At 32.7% G+C, this 23,770-nt stretch overlaps 5 protein-coding genes across 5 annotated transcripts; 4 read left to right on the forward strand and 1 right to left on the reverse strand.

The window, feature by feature from the left end:
* Nucleotides 1-3,954: 3,954 nt before the first annotated feature.
* On the forward strand, nucleotides 3,955-4,899 carry LOC110901287. Its single transcript, XM_022148123.1, has 4 exons — nucleotides 3,955-4,041; nucleotides 4,121-4,444; nucleotides 4,543-4,722; nucleotides 4,801-4,899. The coding sequence occupies exons 1-4, from the start codon at nucleotides 3,955-3,957 to the stop codon at nucleotides 4,897-4,899; spliced, it is 690 nt and encodes a 229-aa protein (XP_022003815.1).
* A 1,088-nt stretch (nucleotides 4,900-5,987) lies between these two features.
* Nucleotides 5,988-8,323, forward strand: LOC110901288. The gene is made up of 9 exons (XM_022148124.1): nucleotides 5,988-6,060; nucleotides 6,149-6,187; nucleotides 6,291-6,494; nucleotides 6,559-6,603; nucleotides 6,709-6,918; nucleotides 7,013-7,015; nucleotides 7,066-7,320; nucleotides 7,403-7,841; nucleotides 7,927-8,323. The coding sequence occupies exons 1-9, from the start codon at nucleotides 5,988-5,990 to the stop codon at nucleotides 8,321-8,323; spliced, it is 1,665 nt and encodes a 554-aa protein (XP_022003816.1).
* Nucleotides 8,324-8,355: 32 nt separating this feature from the next.
* On the forward strand, nucleotides 8,356-11,941 carry LOC110901289 (ATP-dependent DNA helicase RRM3-like). Its single transcript, XM_022148126.1, has 5 exons — nucleotides 8,356-8,857; nucleotides 8,958-9,702; nucleotides 9,811-10,151; nucleotides 10,277-11,224; nucleotides 11,367-11,941. The coding sequence occupies exons 1-5, from the start codon at nucleotides 8,356-8,358 to the stop codon at nucleotides 11,939-11,941; spliced, it is 3,111 nt and encodes a 1,036-aa protein (XP_022003818.1).
* Nucleotides 11,942-14,018: 2,077 nt separating this feature from the next.
* LOC110898614 (fasciclin-like arabinogalactan protein 11) lies at nucleotides 14,019-14,887 on the forward strand. Its single transcript, XM_022145421.2, has one exon. The coding sequence runs from the start codon at nucleotides 14,078-14,080 to the stop codon at nucleotides 14,834-14,836; it is 759 nt and encodes a 252-aa protein (XP_022001113.1). The 5' UTR covers nucleotides 14,019-14,077; the 3' UTR covers nucleotides 14,837-14,887.
* Nucleotides 14,888-20,651: 5,764 nt separating this feature from the next.
* Nucleotides 20,652-23,312, reverse strand: LOC110898613 (zinc finger protein BALDIBIS). The gene is made up of 3 exons (XM_022145420.2): nucleotides 22,822-23,312; nucleotides 22,339-22,738; nucleotides 20,652-21,904 (listed from the first exon to the last, which is right to left on the reverse strand). Exons 1-3 carry the CDS (start codon nucleotides 22,946-22,948, stop codon nucleotides 21,175-21,177), a joined length of 1,257 nt encoding a protein of 418 aa, XP_022001112.1. The 5' UTR covers nucleotides 22,949-23,312; the 3' UTR covers nucleotides 20,652-21,174.
* Nucleotides 23,313-23,770: the final 458 nt, after the last annotated feature.

Below are 23,770 nucleotides of genomic sequence, written 5' to 3' on the forward strand. Positions count from 1 at the left end.
TGGTAGCCTCTTAATGACCATTCAGATGCTACCTCTTAATGGTTTAAAACCTCTGAATGAATAAGAGGTAACCTCAAGTCTGAATGGTTAAGAGGTAACCTCTGAATGGTAAATCATCACATGTCACATTCTTCTACCTTCTCATTGGTAAAATTCTTAATGGTTCCATTAAGAGGTAGCCTCTTAATAACCATTCAAAGGCTACCAAACAGCCCCTTAGTCTTTTCAGTCAGATTGAAAAAAGTGTTGATTGGTGTGGTCCTAAGTATTCTTTCTCTTTTGTGAATTTCAAAGATGTTGTTGAAAATAAAGTTGATGTTGGTACAACTGTTGGTAATGATTTTAACTTAACATTTTTAAATATGTTTCAAGTATGTTTCGTTTTCGTTGTTTTTTCAATTTATCATTATTGACTTCTATATAGATTTCATTGGGTATGTTGAAGTCTGATTCAATATGGAAGACACGGATAAAAAAGATGGTTCCAAAGGCAAGAGATTGAACATAAAACTTAAGGATATTGAGTGAGTATTTTACTTGATATTTATAACCTACGTTCTAGATAGTTTTTTTAAAGGCCGTTTATATAACATGTATGACTTTACATGTAGGGGTCATCAAGTTATTGCTACATTGTGGGATTCATTTGCCATAGAAATGCATGCTTACTTTAATGATCCAAATAGAGAAAAGCATGTCGTTATGTTGATTCACTTTGGTGTCGTGAATCTTTACAGAGGTATTAATCAACATCAATTTGATTCAAAATATACGTGTTAAAATTGTGTTAATAATCAACTTTAGTAACATCGTATATAATTTATTCTTTTTGTTTTTTGTAGATAAAAAAGGTTTGTCAACTTCATTTGATATCAGTAGAATGTTCATCAACTCTGATATTGATGAAATAACATCATTCAAGAAGTGGTACGAAAGATTATTTTAATTTACCATTCATCAAACATTACTATTAAAGGTTTATTAAATTTTATACTTTCCGTAACAACAACCTTAGCTACAAAATACGTTTTCATTTTTTAATGTTTATAGTTTTGTTGACAAGTTTGCATTAACACCATCTTCAAGTGACAATGTTGGCTCTTATATGATGTCTACTGCTGAGGATGAGTTTCTGAACAACACTGGGTTTGTTTTGTCAGCTTATCTTAGTACCATTAAAAAGGTTATATATACCTTATTGATTATTTTATTTATCATGATAACAAATAAAAGTTTCATGAAATTTAATGTATATTTTCTTTTATTCATTAGCCCAAGAAGGTCATATTAGTTGGTACAGTAATCGGGATATGCACTGATAAAATCTGGTACTATAATGCTTGCAACCACTGCAAATCCCGTGTTGAAGAAACATATGTTTCTGTTGACAAGGAGGATGGTTCTGGTGGTTTGGATGAGAAAAGGATTGTCATGTGTACAAACGCTGACTGTAAAGGAGTTGATATTGTGTCCTTTCCTCGGTATGTTTTTATAAAGCTTTTTAGAAAAAGTGTTTTAAATGTTTTTATATAGTAGATTGCAAAACCTAAACATTCATATATTGTTGTGGTTTAAATAAAATAGATACAAGATTCCTATTCGAGTGCAAGACTCATACGGTACCGTGACTCTTACACTATTTGATTTTGAGGCTTTTAAGCTTTTCAAAAAATCTGCAAAAGAGTTGGTTGAAGTGCATGATGAGGTATTTTAACCTACAAATTTTGTTTTTATTAATAATATTTATGAATACTGTATTTAGTTGGCCTAAGTATTTAGTAAAATCCTAAATGATTATTGTACGTGATAGGAGTTGGCTTCTAGAGGCGTTCCCAAACCTTATCCGGAATTGTTTGGCATTTTAGTTGGGCAAAAACTTGGTTTTATCATCAATGTTTTAGAGTTTAACGTTATACACCAAGTTGAGAACTACGGAATCTCAATGCTCACGTCAGATCCGAATATTCTTGCTGGACTCTACGCTAAATTTAAAATACATGAGGTATAAAACCTGGTGTCATTTCTAGAAGTTGGTTTTTTGTTAAATGTTGAACATTGTATTAAAGTTGCAAGTCATATTTATTTTGTATTGATACAGTATGAGAATTCTGAATCAACCGGGGCTCAACCGTCTGGAATTCAATCTGTTGCTTGTGATGTTTCAAAGGTTTCTATTGTTTACAGATAAATTATTTATTAATTATAATTATACTTAAATACATGAACTGTTAGGAATTATTTTATTCTTACTCATTTACCAATAATATTATTTTTTCAGGATGAGGTTTCGTTCACTGGTGATAACGAAACACCGTTGTCCAAAGGTTTGGAGAATGATGCAAAGACAACATCTTCTGGTGAGGTGAAACGTAATCTTCACGATGTTTATGATGCCGATGATACACTTGGATCTTCATCAACAAAACGTCGTGTTAATGATGGGAAAGATGAATGCCCATATTCTGAAGGTGGTAATATGTTGATTCCAAAAATCGAGAAGTAGTCGGTGTCGTTAGATTTATGGTTTTATGGTGTTGAAGTTAAGACAATTGGTTTTTTTTTATGGTCATTTGATTATGGTGGTTTTTTAAGGTTATTCTGAATAATTTTGAGACAATATGAATTTATTATATTTTATTAAATCCTACTATTTTATTTAAGTAAAGATATCTGTGAATGGCATTTGTATTATGTTGTTATTACATTTTGAAGTTATGGTGTGTCGGTTTTATCAATTATGTGTATTGTTATATTATTTTGTTTACTAACTTTCAAATTTAGAATACTTTTATCCCGTTAAAATATTTTATTATAGACATGTTTGATTTTTTATTACTAATTGTCATATATCTCTATTATGTCTACAATTATAAATATTAGTTTTGTATTTTCATAATAGAACATTAACACTTATAATTTACTTATTTGGGTGTGAATGCTCTTATACGTCTCTAAGTATATTCCACTAGATTTTAATTCTTTTTTTTGTAATGTTATTGATAACATTGTATTTACTATTTTTACTGTATAGAATTTATGTTTGTTAATTTTTTCTTAGTTATTTACGTATAAATAATCCTTTTGTAAAACCATCCTACTATTGTTTTAAAGCAATTAAATTTGATTACAAATTTTAAAATATACAATATGAAACTTTATTCATGTTATTGCAAAAATCTTATGTTAAATATTTTATATTTCAAACATACAAAATATCATAAGTTAGTGTTGATAGCCGCTTTATTGGTCTGTTTTTTTCCAATTACATTTTTAAAGTACGTAATTAAACCGACATCATGTTATATATGGCATGATTACAAAAATATTTTTGATGTTAAATTAATGGTCAACTATTATAAGATATTTCTATTCGAACTAAAATTTGTTTTATTGCAATAATTTTTCTTTCAAAATTAAAAAAAATTCCTAATTTAGTGTTGGTTACATCTTAATTGGGAGGTTGTATTGCAAGTGAATTATTTATGGTACGTAATTAAAATTATATGTTTTATATGACATGATTATAAAAATAGTTTGATTTTAATTTAATAGGTAACGGTATTAAAACTTTTAATTCGGATTAAGATAGGTTTTCACAAAGCGAAATTGTCTGCTAAAAATTATATGTATGATTGTATAAAAATATTCTTTATTAATTCCCAAATCCTTTCCTTCATTAACCATTTATTAAAACGTTCAAGATTTTATAAATCTTATTCTATATTTTAATTGTTTACCAAAATGTTATCATCTTCTTCTATAAATACGGTTTTTATGTGTCTTCATCCTCATTCGAAATTGCTTTGCTTTCTTGTCGTTTTCTTCATCAAGGTATTTAGTCATATATTTTTTTTCGTATATGTCTTTATTGAAGATATGTGATACATCACTTATTAATAATTGTTAACTATATATTTATACGTACAATCATGTCTTCAAATCTTCGCAGTTATCATGTCTGCAAACAGAGATATCTCATATGATTTATTTCTTAAAGATACAACCATCACTAATGTTGGTGCCGTATGGGAAATATCAAAGGTATACGTGTATCTGCTTAAAGAACTAAATTTTTGATGTTTATAATTAACAACTGATATCGTGTGTTACATATATCCAGCCAAAAAGTGTTGTTATTGTTGGTACTGTTATTAGTGTTAACAAATGTTGGTACCATATGACATGCCCTAAGTGTTCACACAAAGCCACTTTGGAGGTCGAGGAACTTTTTGCACCTGATTGTTTTGATGATTTTCAACAATTTGATGTTTATTACTGCTCCAATTATCAATGTTCTGAGAATACAGTTGAACCTGTTCCGAAGTTCAAAATTAATCTTGAAGTTTCTGATGAGTCGGATGATGTTGAGCTGATTTTGTTTCACGACCAGGCCGTTCAGCTTTTTAATAAGTCGCCAAAACTGTTGATTGAAGAGAACACAATGGTTGGTATTAAAATTATATGATATAAAACACCAGAGTTTGTTTATTATAACATTTGAGAAATTTTATTAATTAAACCAAAATTTTACAATACTCTCAGTCTGACGATATTATGAAGCTTCCAGAAGACATAGAGTTAATTGTTGGGAAAGTTTTCGCTTTCAAGATAGAAGTCACGGAGCACAATTTGGTTCATTATGACGAGGTTTATGGAATTACCCATATAAGCGATGATGCAAACCTTATTGTTGAGATTAAGAACAACTTTGTTTCTCTACAGGTTTTGAATTCATGTTTAAAATTGAAGTTCCGTGAATATTTCATATAACTGATAATATGTTTGTATTACATTTTGCAGGATCAGAAAAATGTCAATGGCAAACGATGTGTTAATGAAGTTAAAGACATTCATGTGATTGAACACTCTGTTTCAACAAAGCGCAAGACCATCGGTTGAGATTACCATGTCCAATGTCTATCAGTTTTAGTTATGAAATTTATTGCATTTTTGTTTTTCAATAATTACTATGAGTGTTTTTTGACGTATTATTTTATAATATTGACAAATTATTGGATTTTGTGTTATTTTGTTTTCATTATGTTGTTCTATCATTGTCTTATACTACTGAGTAATGAAAATGTTTAATCATAGTTGAATTTTATTTCCATATTCACATGAGTAAAATAGAAGTTTATAATATTGATGATTTCGTAAATTCCGATTGTAAAGTTAAGGATCAATCGCTGCCAAATTTAACTACTATTGAATGTGATTAATGAAAAAGTAATGTATTATCACACTATTAACATCCATTATTTAAGTATGTCCACACTGATTAACTAATAAATTGGCGAGTAAATTAGAAGTAAATTGCTGTTTTTTTAATTAATGGTAATAAACATTACATTAAATGACTAAATAAAGATTATTAACATTAATAATTAAAAAAATTGTTATACAGATTTTTGAAAAATCGTTAAATGTCCACAAGGTATTTTTCTTATTAATGGAAAATCATTATGCTCAACCTAATCAAATTGTCAATTTCTGTTAAAATGTCTTGTATACTAATTAAGGTAGTAATGATATTTTAAAATTTCCAAACATATGTATCCATATTTTCGAAACTTACTGTTAACCTATTCGATATTTACTTTTTCAAATGAGTAATTATTATTTTTACCTTTTTTTAAGAATAAATATTATGGTAAGTTTAGTCTGCCTAACAATTTACTTAAATACATTCCATATTGACACAACGTTTACATAATGACTTATGTTTTCTACCCTATATATGTGTAGGATACACATTACTTGAGATCAATTTTCAATTATATTACCAATCTATCACAAGACTTCAATAACAAATTCAAGGTAATTGTTTATTATCTATGTATCGATCTATGTATTGTTTTGTATGATATCCATTTTCAGAAATGAAGGTATAATTGTTATCCATTTTCTATATTATCACAGTTTATACTTTATTATATGTTTTATATACTATTTTGTTAATCCGCTGCAGATATTGTTATTAATACAAGATGTCAAAGAGAACCTCTAATTTTCGTTCATCAACATCATCATCTGGTAAATCTAAACAGTTTGATGTGAACAGTAAGTGTCTATTATGAAAGTTTTATAATTTTTATAACTACTATACTGCGTGTTTAGTTTTAATTTTGATAATCATATATACATATAGGTGTTTTGGATAGAACTCCTCTATCAAACATTTCAAATGGTGAGTGATTCGTTTTTAAATATAACAGATAAGGTAGTTTGTATATTTTTGTTTATTATGAAACGTCTAATACTTTTATTTATGTGGTTTGTTTAATTTTAAGTTATTGATACCGGTGAAAGGCGAAGAATCCGAAAAAGAATACTTGAGAGTAAGAGGTCGAAGAATAGAACTTCTTCTTCAAATGTTGGTGTGACGTTACGTGATAAAGAAAACTCATCTCACGTATCTAATGTTACAAATCAGATAGATATGACAATCCCTTTTCAGAGAAGTGTAGATGCTACGCTATCTTCATATATTAATAGTAAGTCTAAATAAAATATTTAAACCACTAATACTTATGGGTATTTTTAATAATCCATTTATAGATATAGGTGATTTTGACAGAATTCCTCTATCAGCCATTTCTACTGGTATGAAATTCTATTTATTTTAATGAAAAATTATTTTATATGTTAACTTCCTTTTTTAAATGAGTAGTAATTTATTTATTTATCTATTTGTTATTGATTATTCAGTTATTGATACTGGAGAAAGACGAAGTATCCGAAAAGCAATAATTGACAAAAAGAAGGGAAAGAAAAAAACTTCTACTACAAACGTTGATGTCGGCATACGTGGGAAAGAAAACGTATCTCAAGTCTCTAATGTTACACATAATATAAATACGACAATCCCGTTACATGGAAGTCTGAATGGTATGCCTGCTTTACTTGATACAAACTTATGTACGTGAGACTTTTTAATACTTTTTACTAGTTTGTACACGTAATACTAATACTTTATAGTTTAAATTTTAATTATTTTTTTTTTTGAATGTAGCCCGTTAGTAATTAGGATATAATTTTTAATATCCTTTTTAATGTATTTTTCAGGTAATGATAATTTGCAAAACAACGATGTATCCTTATGTACCCCCGGCGTATATTCGATTAACTCAAATATCTTGACATATACCAATTCGACTTCAACATCTAACAGAACATCACTTAGTAAGTTATCAGCCAGTAAGCGCAAACTGAAGCACAAGGCACGTGATTTATCCCCAGTAGTTATGCAAAGTTTGGAATCGGGTGACCCTAGCGATGCTGAAATTTTTGTTCCAGATCCTTATAAAGGAATTTCAAGTGGTATATTTTTTGTATTATTTAATACACACTGTAAATTACAAATACTTAATAATTTTGTTAATATATTTTTAAATTTATACAGAGTACATGGATCATGGTGATCAAGTTGTTATATGTGATATTTGTCATGCCAAGTTATGGACTTCCGAAGGTGGAAAAGGTCGATTGACATTGGGCAAGTTATGTTATGGTTTATGTTGTGGATATGGGAAAGTTGAGCTACCACATTTAAAGGAGGCAAATCCGTCGTATAAAAATTTGTTCCACATGTCCGATCAAAGAAGCAAGTTCTTCTTAAAGAATATCCGACGATATAATTGTATGTTCTCTTTTACATCAATGGGTGGAAAGGTTGATTCCAAAATAAACAAGGGAAATGCTCCATTTATATACCGAATTAGTGGTCAAAATTTTCATAGCTTAGGTAGTCTAAAACCAGCTAATGGCAAGCAAGCTAAGTTTTCTCAACTATACATATACGATACTGAGAACGAGGTATATAACAGACAAAGTGTATTGGGGTAAGTTAAATCTGTATATTGCGTTTTTTTAGGTTATTACATTTATCTAAATATAGTTACTTTTTTATTTTGACTTTGATAACAGGCAACATGTAACTTCACATGAACAGGAGTTGGACGTCGAAATAATTGAATACCTTAAAGATTTTTTAGATTCCCATAATGAGTTGGTTAAATCTTACAGAATGGTACGAAACCATTTTCAACAAAATCCTGGAGCAAACCTTAAGCTCCGACTTATTTACAACAGAGACAAAGATGGAAGAACTTATAATCTGCCATCCTCGACTGAAGTAGCTGCTTTGATTGTCGACGATTTAGATGCTTCTATTGATCGTCGTGACATTTTTGTTGAAACTCAATCTGGTATGCTTAAACGTATTAGTGAGTTACATCCATCATACCTTGCTCTTCAATATCCTATTTTTTCCCGTTTGGTGATGATGGATATAGAATCGATATTCCTCATAGGGATGGTGTAACAACCAAGAAAAAAATACTACCAAAATGTACAATGTGGGAATTCTTTGCATATCGAATACAGGATCGCATTAGTGGTTATTCTTTGGTTTTAAACGGAAGAAGACTGTTCCAACAGTTTTTGGTTGACGCTTACACTATGGTTGAAAGCGAAAGGTTAAATTTCATACGTGGTAAGCAGAAGAATCTACGATCTGAGACATTTGAAAATTTACAAAAGTATAAGCACACAGGTCAAGAAAATTTATCGAACACCGGTCAAAAGGTCATTCTGCCTTCTTCCTTTACTGGAGGGGCTCGGTTCATGCAACAAAACTACCTTGATGCTATGGCTTTATGTAAATGGTTTGGATACCCAGATTTTTTCATAACCATTACATGCAATCCTAAATGGCCTGAAATTTCAAGATTTCTTAAAGATACTTCAATTAAACCAGAAGACAGACCAGATATACTATGTCGATTGTTCAAGATGAAGTTGGATTCAATGATTAAAGATCTAAAGGATAACAAATTTTTTGGTGAAATGAACGCAGGTGTGTATTTTATGTTTTATTTTTTTTTAGAATATCTTATTAATTGCACATAAATTAGATATGTGTAATTACTAACACATAAACTTTGCAACTTATGCAGTTGTTTATACCGTTGAATTTCAAAAACGTGGCCTACCTCATGCACACATTTGTTTATTCATGAAAGTCGATCATAAACTTCCCACCGTAGATCACATAGATCCTTTTATTTCAGCTGAAATTCCAGACAAATCTGAAGATCCTCAGTTATACACACTTGTGTCGGAGTATATGATTCATGGTCCTTGTGGGAATGCTAACTTGAGCTGTCCTTGCATGGTTGACAAAAGATGTTCTAAACGATTTCCTAAAAAGTTTTCTACTCAAACTATTATTGACTCAAGTGGTTTTCCGGTTTATCGAAGAAGAGATTGTGGCCGTACTGTTATAAAGAAAGGTGTTCAACTTGACAACCGAAGTGTTGTACCGTATAACAAAAGTCTATTAAGACGATACCAAACTCATATTAATGTTGAATGGTGTAACCAAGCAGGCTCCATAAAGTACCTTTTCAAGTACATTAACAAAGGTCCTGACCGGGCTACTGCCGTTGTGTTTTGCGAAGCAGAAGGGTCTAGCATTCAGAAACCAAAAGACGAAATAAAAGAGTACTACGATTGTAGATACATATCTGCTTGTGAAGCTTCTTGGAGAATTTTATCAAATGAAGTGCATTATAGATATCCTGCTGTAATGAGGCTTCCTTTTCATTTACCTGGTCAGCATAATGTTGTATATGGGGCAGATGATGATATTGAAGATGTATTGAGCAAACCATCTGTTGCTTCTTCGATGTTTTTGAAATGGTTTGAATTAAATCAACGTGATGAGGAAGCATGTAAATTGACTTATGTCGAGTTCCCATAAAAGTATGTTTGGAATGTAAAAGATAGACGTTGGCAAATACGAAAAAGGTATCAAACTGTTGGTAGAATTCATTCCGTTTCAATTGCTTCTGGTGAACCTTATTATTTAAGGATTCTCCTAAACAAAGTCAGGGGTCCCAAATCATTCGAAGATATTCGAACAGTTAATGGAGAGTTATTCCCCACTTTTAAAGACGCATGCTATGCAATGGGTCTTCTAGATGATGACAACGAATATGTTGAAGCAATTAAAGAAGCAAGTTTTGATGGTCATTGTCGGTATTTAAGAGCATTATTTGCCACAATGCTGTTAACAAATACTCTAACAAGACCTGAATTTGTTTGGGATAAAACGTGGCATTTATTAGGAGACGATATTTTGTACAGACGTCAGACGTCGGAAAGAGACACGTATCCCTGGTAAATGAGTTATTTTATTTTGTCACCTATATGTTTTACATTATTATATATAATTTTTTCTAATTTTTCCCAATTTTTTTTGTACTTTTTGTAGATTTAACGCTTCCTGAAGATCAACTGAAGAATCAAATTTTGTTTGAAATTGAGAATTATTTAATTTCCAATGGTTCATCTTTAAGTAAGTTTACTACAATGCCTTATCCTGATCATCACTCTTTACGTCAAATTACCAACCGTCTAATCAATGATGAATTATCCCAAGACACAAATGAGTTGCAAACTGAGTTTTGTCGAATGAAAGAATGTCTAACTGAAGAGCAGTCGAACGTTTTTAATGAAATTATGCATGCAATCGATAGCCAAAATGGAGGGTTGTTTTTTGTATATGGTTATGGTGGAACTGGGAAGACTTTTTTGTGGAAGACATTGGCTTCTGCAATTAGATCTAAAGGGCAGATTGTGTTGAATGTTGCTTCGAGTGGTATTGCTTCGTTATTACTATCCAAAGGAAGGACGGCACATTCTAGGTTTAAAATCCCCATTAACTTGACAGAAGACTCCATGTGCCACATTAAGCCAAACGATGATGTTGCTGACCAACTAAAAGAGGCAAAGTTGATTATATGGGACGAAGCCCCTATGGTCCACAAGCATGCTTTTGAGGCACTAGATCGAACAATGAAAGACGTTTTATCGTCTTCTATGGGTCACCAGTCTGAACTACCATTTGGGGGTAAAGTTATTGTTTTTGGTGGGGACTTTAGACAGATCCTCCCGGTCATTCCTAATGGTACTAGACAACAAATTGTCAATGCTTCTTTGAGTTCTTCATATATATGGTCAGAATGCAAGGTTTTAAAATTAACCAAAAACATGAGGTTGACAGTTGGAGCTCAAACATCTAACGTTGAGTCTATTGAGAAATTTGCAAGATGGCTACTTGATATTGGTGAAGGAAACGTTGGTTCAGAAAATGATGGTGAAGCACTTATAGAGATACCGGATGACTTAGCAATCACCGATTCGGACGATCCAATACAAAGTTTAATTGACTTTGTTTATCCTTCAATTTTAGAAAATTACAAAAAATCTGGATTCTTTTCTGAGAGAGCTATTTTAGCACCAAAAAAATGAAGTTGTTCATGAAATTAATGATCGTTTACTTTCGTTATTTCCGGGTGAAGAAAAAGAGTATTTGAGCTCTGACAGTATCTGTCAAACTGAACAAGTACTTGATTCTTTCCAACAAGATTTGTATTCTGCTGATAATTTGAATGCTCTCAAAATAGCCGGTTTACCTAATCATAGGTTGGTTCTTAAAGTTGGTGTTCCTGTAATGCTTCTTCGAAACATTGATCAACAAAGTGGTCTATGTAATGGAACTAGACTTCAAATAACCTTTCTCGGTAAACGAGTTATTGAAGCTGAAGTAATATCAGGTGGGAATATTGGCACTAGAGTTTATATTCCAAGAATTTCAATGATTCCTTCTGACAAGAAGATACCGTTTCAGTTTCAAAGAAGGCAATTTCCGTTATCAGTATGTTTTGCTATGACAATTAACAAAAGTCAAGGGCAGTCTTTATCAAGAGTTGGGCTATATTTAAAGGATCCAGTTTTTAGTCATGGCCAGTTGTACGTTGCTTTATCGAGAGTGAAGACGAGAGAAGGTGTCAAAATTTTAGCGTATGATGCTGATGGTAAACCTTCGAAGCAGACATCAAATGTGGTTTACAAGGAGATATTTGGTAACTTGTGATGTAATTTTAATTACATTTTTTTAGGTATAGTAGATATTTGGTAACTTGTCTTCTAATTGAATCAATTTATGTATATCCTCTTCAATTTTATTTAAGAATCCCTACAAATAATAATAAATAATTAATAACGAATCCCTTAAAATAAATCAACCCGTGGGTACCACGGGTGATAACCTAGTAATCTATACTATATAATAAAAGAAATCATTTTGGGGACACTTGTCATTATATTATGCCATGTTTTATAGATAAGTATTATTTTTGTTTAATCTTTTCTAATTAATTATAGATAATCCTCCTACTAAATATTATTTAGTTTAATTTCTTATAGATAATTATTATTTAGTTTAATCTCCTTCTCATTTATAATATTATTTATTTAACTAAAACACTAAACTACGATTTTGGCTCATGTGGTTATATCACTTTTACTCTTTTAGCCTAAAAAGAATTTTTAATATCTGAGCCCCAACGTCATTTTTTTTCTAATCTTTTTGGCCCCTAACGTCTTTTTTCTAACCTTTTTGGTCCTAACATTTAATGGATGGGGTTAGTGTTTAGGGCCAAAAGGATTAGAAAAAAAGACGTTGGGAGCTCAGATGTTAAAAAATTCTTTTTTTGGGCTAAAATGGTAAAAGTGATATAACCACATGGGCCAAAATCGTAATTTACTCTAACTAATATTATTTATCATTTATACATTTACGGAGTTTTAAATAATGGGTTAAAATATATTGAAACTCCGTTAACAAATTTTGCTACAACAAAATAATCTATTTATATCAATCTAAATTTTTATCTATACTATATTATATAATAAAACATTAATGTGTGACACATGTCGTTCATTGTAGGTATTTGTTTTATGATTTTCTCGCCTTACTTCCTAACTTATCTTATATTAATTAAATAAATAAAATAATGAGCTAATATTAAATTTTATCCTCCTTTAAATTTCGAACATCATTCTTTTATTTTTCTAATAAAAATATTATCCGAAATTGTAAATTGTTAATTTAAAACATTTTAAATAAAACAAATTATTTACCACGAAAACCAAACTTTGTATTAATATATTAAATAGAGTTAATTACATAGTTAGTCCCTGTGGTTTGCCCAAAGTAACATACTTAGATACTAATAGTTAAAATCACATTCTAAGGTATTAACTTTTCATTTTGTAACGTTTGGAGGTATTAACGTTATTTGTAGGCTTAAAATCACATTCTATTAGTACCTAAGTATGTTATTTTATGCAAACCACAGGGACTAACTATGTTAATACCCTAGAAGTTAATACCTACAAACGTTACAAAATGAAAAGTTAATACCCTAAAAGGTGATTTTAAACTATTAGTACCTAAATATGTTATTTTGTGCAAACCACAGGGACTAACTATATTTTCACTATACAAAATTACATTTACTAACTTTTTTATTATTTGGTATATAAAATTATATTTATTTAACTCGTGTAATAAATGAGGTTTTTTGAAGATGTATTATTTTATTATTTGGTAAACAATATTACATTTATTCAACCCGTGTAATACATGTGGTTTTAAAGATATAATTTTTTTATTTGGTATATGAAATTGCATTAATTAAACCCGTACAATATGGTTCTTATATATATAATTTTTATTATTTAATATATAAAATTATATTTATTCCACCCTTGAAGCTTTTAAAGATATAATGTTTTATTATTTAGTATATAAATTTATTTACTCAACCCGTGTAATACACGAGGTTATAACCTAGTGATTATGTATATTTAATTTTTAAACTATTTATAACAACATCTGGTTTATAAACTCGTGTGGATAATAAGATGAGAAAGTGGTTAGCTTTTCAAATCACCCATTAAGTCATTAACCAACTTAATTATGACTAGAAATAACCATTTACACGTAGTTAAACACTTAAATGTCATTCATTCATAGCATTGAAGTAGCCAAACTACCCAAAATCACAACACACCACCAACTACAATTGCATCTAACCTTTCCAACTAAAAACAACACCTTCTCACCAAACCATCACATCTCTACACCCCCATAAAACCACCCCTAAACCCCCCCTCACCCCATATACCAAAATCTCAACATTTCCCATTTCATTTTCTTGACAAAATGTCAACAAACTTTCACACATCTCACACTTCCAAATTCTTACTACTACCACTAATCATCTTCCAATGCACCATGACCACCACTATTCTAGCTCAGTCTCAGGCACCCGGACCAACCGGGCCCACCAACATCACCAAAATCCTCGAAAAAGCAGGCCAATTCACCACCCTCATCCGCCTTATGAAAGTCACACAACTAGGTGATCAAATCAACACACAACTAAACAACTCCAACCAAGGGATGACGGTTTTCGCCCCAACCGACAATGCATTCTCTTCCATGAAACCGGGAGCACTAAACTCGCTCTCGGACCAACAAAAAGTCGCGTTATTACAATTTCATGTCGTTCCTAACTACCTTACTACTTCAGAGCTTCAAACGGTTAGTAATCCGGTAAGGACACAGGCTGGAGATACTGGGAGTAACAAATTCCCGTTAAATATAATTTCCTCTGGCAACCAAGTTAATGTGTCGACTGGAGTCGTTGATACGACTGTTTCGAATAGTATCTACACTGATGGGTCACTTGCAGTGTACCAAGTGGATAAAGTGTTGCTACCCATGAGCTTGTTTGGTTCGTCGGCTCCTGCTCCCGCACCAGAACCTTTGAAAAAGAGGAAATCTGGTGCCGATGTAGCCGCTCCAGCAACCGATGATGGTAGCGCCAACGCGGACGTTTCGGGTGCAGTTGTTTTTGGTAGTAAGGTGCATGGAGTGTTCATTGTAGTGGTTGCTTTCATTACAATGTTGTATATGTGAAAATAGATGGTCTGGCAGATTGGATTATGATGATGGATCACTTTTGATTGATTTTTTTTAAAGATTATTAGTGGTAGTTATTAGTTATTACTAATAACTACCTATGTCATCTATATATTGGTTATGAAATAAAGAGTTGTTTGCCTTTCAAAAAAAAAACTACCTATGTCATCTATATTTTCGTTGAATTATATGAGTATGTACGGTTGATATTTTTTACTGGTGAATACACTCTTTATTCTACAATTACTTAACTTTAAAATCACCACGACAACAATCTGTAAAATTTGAACTCATAACCATTGTCGTTGAGCTATACGAGTATCAAATACTTTTTTTTCTCACTTTGGGATTTTTTTTTGTAAATGATTGGGATAAATAACTTGTTCTCGAAGGATGCGACCGACCTTCAACAAACTTGCAAAAACTAAGAAAACCCCAACTGAAATATAAGGGGGCGTTTGGTTCGCGGAATGATTTTTTTCCCATTTTGGGATTTTTGGTTTGAGTTAACTGCCATTTTCGTCCCTGTGGTTTGGCCACTTTGGCCATTTCAGTCTATTTTTTAAAAATGCGCCATTTTTCTCCCCGACGTTCTGGAAAGGTGTCATTTCAGTCCAAAAATCATAACCCAGTTAAGTCGGTTAGTAAATAAGGACTGATTGTGTAAATTTGTAACATAAAGGATTGATTGTGTAAATTTGTAACACCACCACCACTAGCCCTGCCACCACACCACTCCGCTGCCACCACCACCACCACCACCACCACCACCGCCACCACCACCACTCCGCTGCCACCACCACCACCACCACCGCCACCACCACCACCGCCACCACCACCACAGCCACTGCCACCACAGCCACCACAGCCGCTGCCACCACCACCACCACCACTCCGATCTGCCACCACAGCCACTGCCACCACCACCACTCCGATCTGCCACCGCAATCATGAAAACAGCCACCGTATGTTCTCTCTCCACGGCGGCGGAAACGCCGATAACCTACAATAACCTATGCAAACCGGAACCAGTCGTTGCACCACTCACAAATCTGAAACTATCAAATCGAAAATGCGCAGCTCGTTATAGTCTGGAAGTAGTGAATGTTCGGTCTCCGACGCCAGCGACAGATCTCCGGCGACATTGCCACCTGTTCGTACGTTTAATGGAGCTTCCAAGTAATACTCCTCTTTGTTGATTAATCAGTTAATTAATTAGTTAATTGTTGTTATCAACAGTTTTTGTTTATCAGTTTGTAATTAATTTGAGTTATCTTATGGTAAACTGATAAAGGATATGGTAGTTAGTGTTAGTTGAGTTTGTCAGAATGCTTAGTGATGCAGAGCACAAGCACAAAATAATCGAGAATGCTTTCTCGAAAAAGTTGGATTAAAAACCGAATGAATGAATAAAAGAGGAGCCAATGGCCATTTATATGGATGTTCTAAATTTGGCAGGGTTGCCAATTTTTTTCGAAATTACCAAGTAAAAAGGAATACTAAAATTAAGGACCAAAATGGATGTTCTATCAGCAAGTTGGTTCAGTAGTTCTACAAATTGGTGGATGTTCACGAGGTAACTTATTCTACAAAACCGACCGATATCGTTTTGTTAGTATGGAAAACTTGTGATCTAATGAAGTGAAATACGCAGGTCAAAGATATCACCTACTTACCATTTTCGGAACGCGAGTTAAAGCTGATCAAAGTTGCCGCAAATGCTGCTGCTCGAAGGGATGTACTGGACATCGCCACCATCTTTCGCGCCAAGCCTGTTGCTGCTCGAAGGGATGTACTTTTTTTTCGTGTTTCTGATACGGTGGCTATTTTCATGATTGCGGTGGCAGATCGGAGTGGTGGTGGTGGCTGTGGCGGTGGTGGTGGTGGTGGTGGTAGCGGAGTGGTGGTGGCGGTGGTGGTGGTGGTGGTGGCAGCGGAGTGGTGGTGGTGGCAGGGCTAGTGGTGGTGGTGTTACAAATTTACACAATCAGTTCTTTATGTTACAAATTTACACAATCAGTCCTTATTTACTAACCGACTTAACTGGGTTATGATTTTTGGACTGAAATGGCACCTTTTCAGAACGTCGGGGAGGAAAATGGCGCATTTTTGAAAAATGGACTGAAATGGTCAAAGTGACCAAACCACAGGGACGAAAATGGCAGTTAACTCTAATTTATATGTTGCATTTTGCGCATATCATCCGTTTGTTGTTAACTAAGGTCCATCCTATGTCCAGTCTTCTCTTCAAACCTGTTCACTTGTATCATGTGTAAAAATAGACTTTGGGTCAACAAAGGTTGGTGAGTGAACCTTATTGTTATTAGAAAAATAATATGTTTAATTTTGGTTTATTAAGAAAACGTGTGTTAACCAATGTAAGTAAATATGTTGTATGTCAATATATCAAAACTCATAACACAACCGCAAACAATAAACAAACCAATTGAAATGATTCCATGAGTTGAAATTATTATCGGCAAATAACTGAGTTGAGATTATTATCGGCAATAACTAAGTTAAGATTATTATTGGCCAAATTTAAAAAGTTAGGATTATTTAAATCCAATTTCACATCAAATAATCTATTACACAATGCACCTCTAACCGTGCACATGTAGCATGGTCTAAAATTCCAAACCACCATTTCAAGCCTTGGTGTCATTGGAGGGATTTGGAATTCCAAATCGGTCCTTTACCATCGACTCTTTCAAACCAAGATGGTATAATAAAAGTTTGAGTAAACAGTTAAAATGGGCTCTGAGGTTTGGTTACTTTTACCACTTTAATCCAAAACTCAAAAATCTTTTGAATCTAGGTCCATGTGATTTCAATTTTGTTGCCATTTTAATCCAAAATCAAAATTTAGTAATATTTTTCAGTTAACATCTAGTTTTTTTCTCCCTTTTAATGAAGGGCAAATTGGTTTTTTAACATTTTATTATAACAAATTAAAAAAATCCGACATTTTGCCCTTCATTAAAAGGGAGGAAAAAGACAAAAAAAACTGGATGTTAAATGAAAAATCTGATTAGATTTTGATTTTGGATAAAAATGGCAACAAAATTAAAACCATATGGACCCAGATTCAGAAGGTTTGAGTTTTGGACTAAAGTGACAAAAGTAACCAAACCTCAAGGACCATTTTGACAGTTTACTCTAAAAGTTTTTAAGATTAGTTTGAAATATAACTAGTTCTTCTTAAGTAAAGGAGATATAGCTGTAAACTCCAAACAATTTATTAGTAAAAAACTTAATAGGTTAAATACATCCATAAAATCGTGCCAAGTAGCACTAATGCCACAGCACTGCTAGCGACCACCAACATCAGAACGAAAAACCACGCACGCCCGTTGCAACGTGTCAATACGAAAAAAAATTAGACATAAATGTAAAACGTAGAAAAGAATAACTAACTCGATCCAAGACCCGCGTCTTGCGACGAACTTGTCAACGGAAAAAAACATACGAAAAACGTTGAACCCTACACGCACGTTGTGGCGTGTTGACTCGAAAATATTATAACGAAACTTAAAACGAAAAACTTGTGAAACATGAAAAGTATGGGAGACCATAGTTGAAAAGAAAAAAATGTTGGGGGTTAAATTGCAAAACATGAAAAGTTTTTTGTTAAAAGTAAAAAAGTCAAAGGGGTTAAAATGTAAAAGATTAAAATCTTTTGGGTTAAAAGTGAAAAATGATTTTTTTTTGAAAAACTCCCAATACCTATGTTACAACGACATAAAGCATATATTTGTTGCTAATTTATAGTTTGGAAATATGAGTTCCTAAGAACAAATCTTGCTTTGGTTCACAAAGTTCTTGCGACAGCAGACTAATTTGCTAGGGTGGTCAACCCTTTGTGGTCTTTTTGCATCAACCGGACTGACCCAGATTGGGTCAGGCTTCACATCGAACCCAACACTTCTGATGCTATCAATAACTTTGCTGATAAGTTAGGGTCGGTGCTTAAGGACCAATGCGGAATTATCCTCAACACCTACAAAGAAGCAATTTTATTGGTATCCACATTTGCAAACAACCATAGTGGAATTAGGGTTTGAAATGAAATAAAGGTAAATTGAAGAAGATGGAATGAAATGAAGTCGTTGAAGGTGTTTTTTATTTAAGGGAGGTTAAGTGGGTAGGTGAAATGACCTAAATGGAAATCATGTGAGAGTCACATGACCAACGTTTAACTAGGTAACTGAATGGTGTTAGTGATGAGGGCCAAAATGGTTAGAAAAAATAACGTTCGGGGCACAGATGTCAAAAATTCCTTTTTGGGCTTATAGGGTATAAGTGAACTAACCACGTGGCCAAAATCACAATTTACTCTTTATCATATTTATTTATACGATATGGAGAGGATCAAATAAGAAGTTTATTTTGGCTAGTAAGGATAAGAAGTAATAGAATTATGACATGTGGCAAAATTTAAAATAAAGAGGAGGGTATTTTAGTCAATTTTATCCAATATTCTCTCTTCTTCTCTCTGTAACTTCAAAACCCATCATTTTCAAAATCCACCATTTTTAACCTTTTATTCACTTTCTATCTCAATAATCACTACATTATAGTGCGATTTTCGTCACCAATTAACGTTTCAAATGCTCAATCAACGTGTTCTTCAACTTTTTTGAAGAAACTCAGTTTAATTTCATACAATATCTCATTTAATCCTGTGATTTTGAAGCGAATCACTCGATTCGTTCGCTGATAAGTGTTTTTAACATTCAAATTTCGTCAATCGTTGAAGAAATATGAAGAAATCGGCTTCGATCTATGAAAGAAATTTTTGAATTGCATTTTTATGATCTAGGTTTTTGAACTGAGTCATTGCGTTTTACAAAGTAATGAAAAAACCACAGTTTTTTTTTTTGTATTTTTAGTCCATTGGGTTTTAGAAACAACACATTTTATTGTGTTTTTAGTCCATTGCGTTTTAGGTAAAACACATTTTATGTGCTTTTAGTCCATTGCGTTTTATAAAAAACACTTTCTTTTGTGTTTTTATCTACTGCATTTTAGGAAACACATTTTGAAGTGTTTTTAATCCATTGCGTTTTAGGTAAAACACATTTTTATGTGTTTTTAGTCCATTGCATTTTAGAAATAACATGTGTTTTATGTGTTTAGTACATTGTGTTTTAGAAAAAAGACATTTTCATGTGTTTTTTTGTCCATTGCGTTTTAGAAAAACACTTTTTGAAATGTTTTTAGTCTATTGCGTTTTAGGTAAAAACACATTTTATTGTGTTTTCAGTCCATTGTGTTTTAGAAAGAACACTTTCTTTTATGTTTTTTGGACATTGCATTTTAGAAATGCGGCATTGCTTTGTGTTTTATGGCTATTGCAGTTTAGAAATACGAGATTTCTTTGTGTTTTTTGTCCATTGCGTTTTAGAAAAAAAAAATCATTTTTACGCTTTTTGTCCATTGCGTTTTACGCAACTGGGTTTTCGAAAAAAATCGAAAATATAGCAATAGTATACTCTTTTAAAGATAAAAAACGCTCGTTTTTTTGCAATTTTTATAAAAAAATAATGTCATATTAAAAAGTTATTAACGTTTAAAAAATGGGATGGAATTGGAGGAGGGAGAAACTATTGTCTTGGATTTACTAGAATGCCCTAAACAAACTCACGCGCCTCAATTTTTTTTTCTTCAATTTCACTTATTTAATCTTAGCTCTTGATTAATTAATAAATAGATGGTCAAAATTACTAACTGGCCTTACTACCCAAATAAACTTTTTATTATATTCTAACCATATTAAAAACAAAGTAACTACTTATAATTCAAAGTAAACATAAAATGAAATTATTATTATTGATAGTATAGAAAAGGCTATGATGTTTATAAGATGAACGACAGATCGCTCAATAAAATATTGTTTTAACCTTCTTGTCCATGCTCTTACGACCACAAATTATTATCAAGGAATCCTAGCTTCTCTCTCTCTCTCGTCACAGGATGAACAGTACACACTGTATCAAAAGCTGTACAGCAGGTAAGACCAGACCAGACCATGCATAGTCCATCCATACACAAGTTTCTTTAAAACAAAATTAACAAAACTTTTGTTTCTGCTGCAATAACATGCAACATGCTCCACCTCCTTGTACTATTTCCCTTCTTGTGACTCCCCCTTGTTTCTTCCACTCTCTCACCTACTTTTCTAATCATCATCTCTATTCGTTATTTCCGTCGAGATCATACTCAGCAAATCCCGTCAATAGCAAAGGTAACTTGTGTAGACAACCTTACCTCTATTATGTAGGAATAGAGATGCTGCTTACCCCGGCTCGCTATTTATTATTTTCATGCATCCTTTAATTCTGCATTGAAGAAGAAGAAGAAGAATTGAATTTGAACATGTTTTGTTGCACATTAAACATTCTTCTTCCATTCCCTCCAACACCAAGAAAATCCCTAGTAAAATCCGAATCATGCGATTTGGTCGGGTTCATCATCATCATCATTAGTCTCTCATCATTGTTTTGGTCATTTGATGAATCAAGATTTGATAAACTTGTAGTACTCATGAGCCGGGACCGGTTAGTGTCAACCAGATGATCAGTACTACTTGTTGACCCCATTTGAGCGGCTTTTTGTAATAGCGCGGTGGCAGACATGTGCGGTGGTGGCGGTGGCGGTGTGGTGGTTGAAGTGGTGTAGTTGTTATATAAAGAATTGAATTGCATTCCCACTTTGTTATCTTCGGTCAACCACTGCACGGTTTCCGATGGTAAAATTCCATTATTGTTACTGTTACCATTACTATTATTGTTCGTGCTTGATGACCCTAGAAAAGAAGGGTTATTAGGGTTTTCGAAATGCGAATCATTCGCATTTCGGTCTAACCAAATTGGTAATATGGGCTTTGCTGAATTCCCAAACATCCCAAGAAACCGCATCCCGCCACCACCGCTGTTCATCGTCATCAAGTCTTGTCGGAAGTTGAGATTTGAAGCATTTGACATCATCGGATAGGAAGCCATTCTTGAGTTTTCTTCGTTTAAAGCATCACAAAATGCTCTATGCGTTATGAAGCTATCTTTCCTGTGTTCATACATATTAAAAAAAGTTATTTAACACATGTACATGCAAATTAATTAATGAATTTTCTTTTACTTTTTTTAAAATTTTTAATCATAATCATTATGATTAATTTTTTTTTAGTCGGTGTCTCGTTACTAGTAGCCTCTGTATCTTCTGGGACAGATGATAAGATGTACCACTATCTCTGTCTCTCCAATTCTACTATGTGAATGAAATTTTAATTAATACGTATTTGTTTGTAATCATTATGATCGTTTTTTAGTCAGGTCTCGTTATAAGCAGCCTTTCTATATCTTAGAACAGTCTAATCTCACTCGAGTCTATGAGTGAGATTTTACTGAATAAGCTAAGCGTTTGTTTGCAATCATTGTGATCTAAATGATGCAATCATCTTTATAAAAATCTAACAAGATTCAAATTATCATATAACTTACCTAGAAAAGATTGTTCCACAATCACACTTGTACTCTCTAGTACCACAAATTTTGCTATGAGCTTTCCAATCCGACTGAACTGCATACTTTTTCGAACACTTTTCGCACTTCCACTTCTTCTCACCATGCTTACGAAAATAATGCTTCTTAACTCCGGTAAGATCTCCAAGAGCTCGTGACGGATCATGATGAACACAACTAATCTCCGGACAAATATAAACCTTCTTCTTCACAACTTCAAGCTTGTTTCTTTGCTTAAGCTTCCATGGTAGATTGTGTCCTCTTCTATGAAGCTGTAGATTCTGATCTCTTTGAAAACCCTTGTTACATATCTCGCATACGAATCGGTTTTTCGCCATTAGAGATCTTGGAGATAAGGCTACCACTTCTGCATCTGGATCTGAACATATATAAAAGAGTATGTGTATATATATAAGAATATATATCAGCAAAAGTGAAGTAGTTTTGAGTGAATTGGTTTACCTGGTGAACCGCGGAGATTACGCTTTCGTTTAGAGGAGTTTGTGGAATTAGGGTTAGGGTTTGAGATGGGATCTTGGATGAAAGCTGAGAGAGAAGAAGGAGATGATGAAAGATCTTCACCAGACATGTTTTGTTGTGATGTGAACTTGTGTTTGTTGTAAGATAGATAGTTAATCAAGAACAGAAAGAAGATAGTAGTAGCTAGTTGAATATAACTAAACTAGATGAACTATGATGATGGTATTTAGTGGTTTGTTTAAATCAAAGATGAAGATGAGAACTTTGGAACTTTTGTTCATGTAAAAGTGTAAAACTCACATAGATCTTCATCATGTTTGAGTTATGTTTGAATCTTGATAAATGAAAAGATGTATATGATGAGTATACCCAAGAAGAGAATATCTTGTAGAGAGAGAAATAAGAGAGAGAAATGGGCTTATCTTACTAACACTGGTTGTGTAGAAAGTCACATAGACTTCACTTGGACCTTATCTTACGTTGGTTGTGTAGAAAGGATGACATTTGAAGGGAAATTAAGATTTTGGGTTAAAGGTGACATGTATTAAGTTTGAATATGATTTTAATTGGGTTTTATCAAAGTAAGCCTTCAAATAGCAGGTTTTTTTCGGAACTAGAGATGGTGGGCTTGCATTATTCAGCATTGTCTACGATTGCAAGCGTATGTGATTACCTTTTACTATTGAGTTACCCTAGGTACTGAACTTTATTCGTTGATAGTTCAAAAAAATATTTTATTTTAGAATTATTGTAAATCATTTTGTTGATCATTTTAATTTGGCTAGTTTAATAATACGGTTTTATATTTTAAGAATTTTTTTTCTGGTGTGATGAACACCATGAGACAATTAAGCGCATCTACATTATTAAACATGTGACTTCTTAATCGATTATGGGTACTTAGTAATGAAACATGTGACTTCACAATCGA

Source organism: Helianthus annuus, chromosome 13 (assembly GCF_002127325.2).
Source record: "Helianthus annuus cultivar XRQ/B chromosome 13, HanXRQr2.0-SUNRISE, whole genome shotgun sequence".
Classification (NCBI taxonomy): domain Eukaryota; kingdom Viridiplantae; phylum Streptophyta; class Magnoliopsida; order Asterales; family Asteraceae; genus Helianthus; species Helianthus annuus.

What these genes read in the sequence shown, in the direction of transcription:
- LOC110901287 (XM_022148123.1), top strand. Translation starts at nt 3,955, where the DNA reads ATGTCTGCAAACAGAGATATCTCATATGATTTATTTCTTAAAGATACA. An exon ending in CCGTATGGGAAATATCAAAG is followed by an intron (nt 4,042 to 4,120) that starts GTATACGTGTAT and finishes ACATATATCCAG; the next exon opens with CCAAAAAGTGTTGTTATTGT. An exon ending in ACAACTTTGTTTCTCTACAG is followed by an intron (nt 4,723 to 4,800) that starts GTTTTGAATTCA and finishes TACATTTTGCAG; the next exon opens with GATCAGAAAAATGTCAATGG.
- LOC110901289 (XM_022148126.1), top strand. Translation starts at nt 8,356, where the DNA reads ATGTGGGAATTCTTTGCATATCGAATACAGGATCGCATTAGTGGTTAT. An exon ending in AGACGATATTTTGTACAGAC is followed by an intron (nt 10,152 to 10,276) that starts GTCAGACGTCGG and finishes TACTTTTTGTAG; the next exon opens with ATTTAACGCTTCCTGAAGAT. An exon ending in TTCGGACGATCCAATACAAA is followed by an intron (nt 11,225 to 11,366) that starts GTTTAATTGACT and finishes TTCCGGGTGAAG; the next exon opens with AAAAAGAGTATTTGAGCTCT.
- LOC110901288 (XM_022148124.1), top strand. Translation starts at nt 5,988, where the DNA reads ATGTCAAAGAGAACCTCTAATTTTCGTTCATCAACATCATCATCTGGT. An exon ending in GCTATCTTCATATATTAATA is followed by an intron (nt 6,495 to 6,558) that starts GTAAGTCTAAAT and finishes ATCCATTTATAG; the next exon opens with ATATAGGTGATTTTGACAGA. An exon ending in AACAGACAAAGTGTATTGGG is followed by an intron (nt 7,842 to 7,926) that starts GTAAGTTAAATC and finishes CTTTGATAACAG; the next exon opens with GCAACATGTAACTTCACATG.
- LOC110898614 (XM_022145421.2), top strand. Translation starts at nt 14,078, where the DNA reads ATGTCAACAAACTTTCACACATCTCACACTTCCAAATTCTTACTACTA.
- LOC110898613 (XM_022145420.2), bottom strand. Translation starts at nt 22,948, where the DNA reads ATGTCTGGTGAAGATCTTTCATCATCTCCTTCTTCTCTCTCAGCTTTC. An exon ending in TAATCTCCGCGGTTCACCAG is followed by an intron (nt 22,739 to 22,821) that starts GTAAACCAATTC and finishes ATATATGTTCAG; the next exon opens with ATCCAGATGCAGAAGTGGTA. An exon ending in TGTGGAACAATCTTTTCTAG is followed by an intron (nt 21,905 to 22,338) that starts GTAAGTTATATG and finishes GTATGAACACAG; the next exon opens with GAAAGATAGCTTCATAACGC.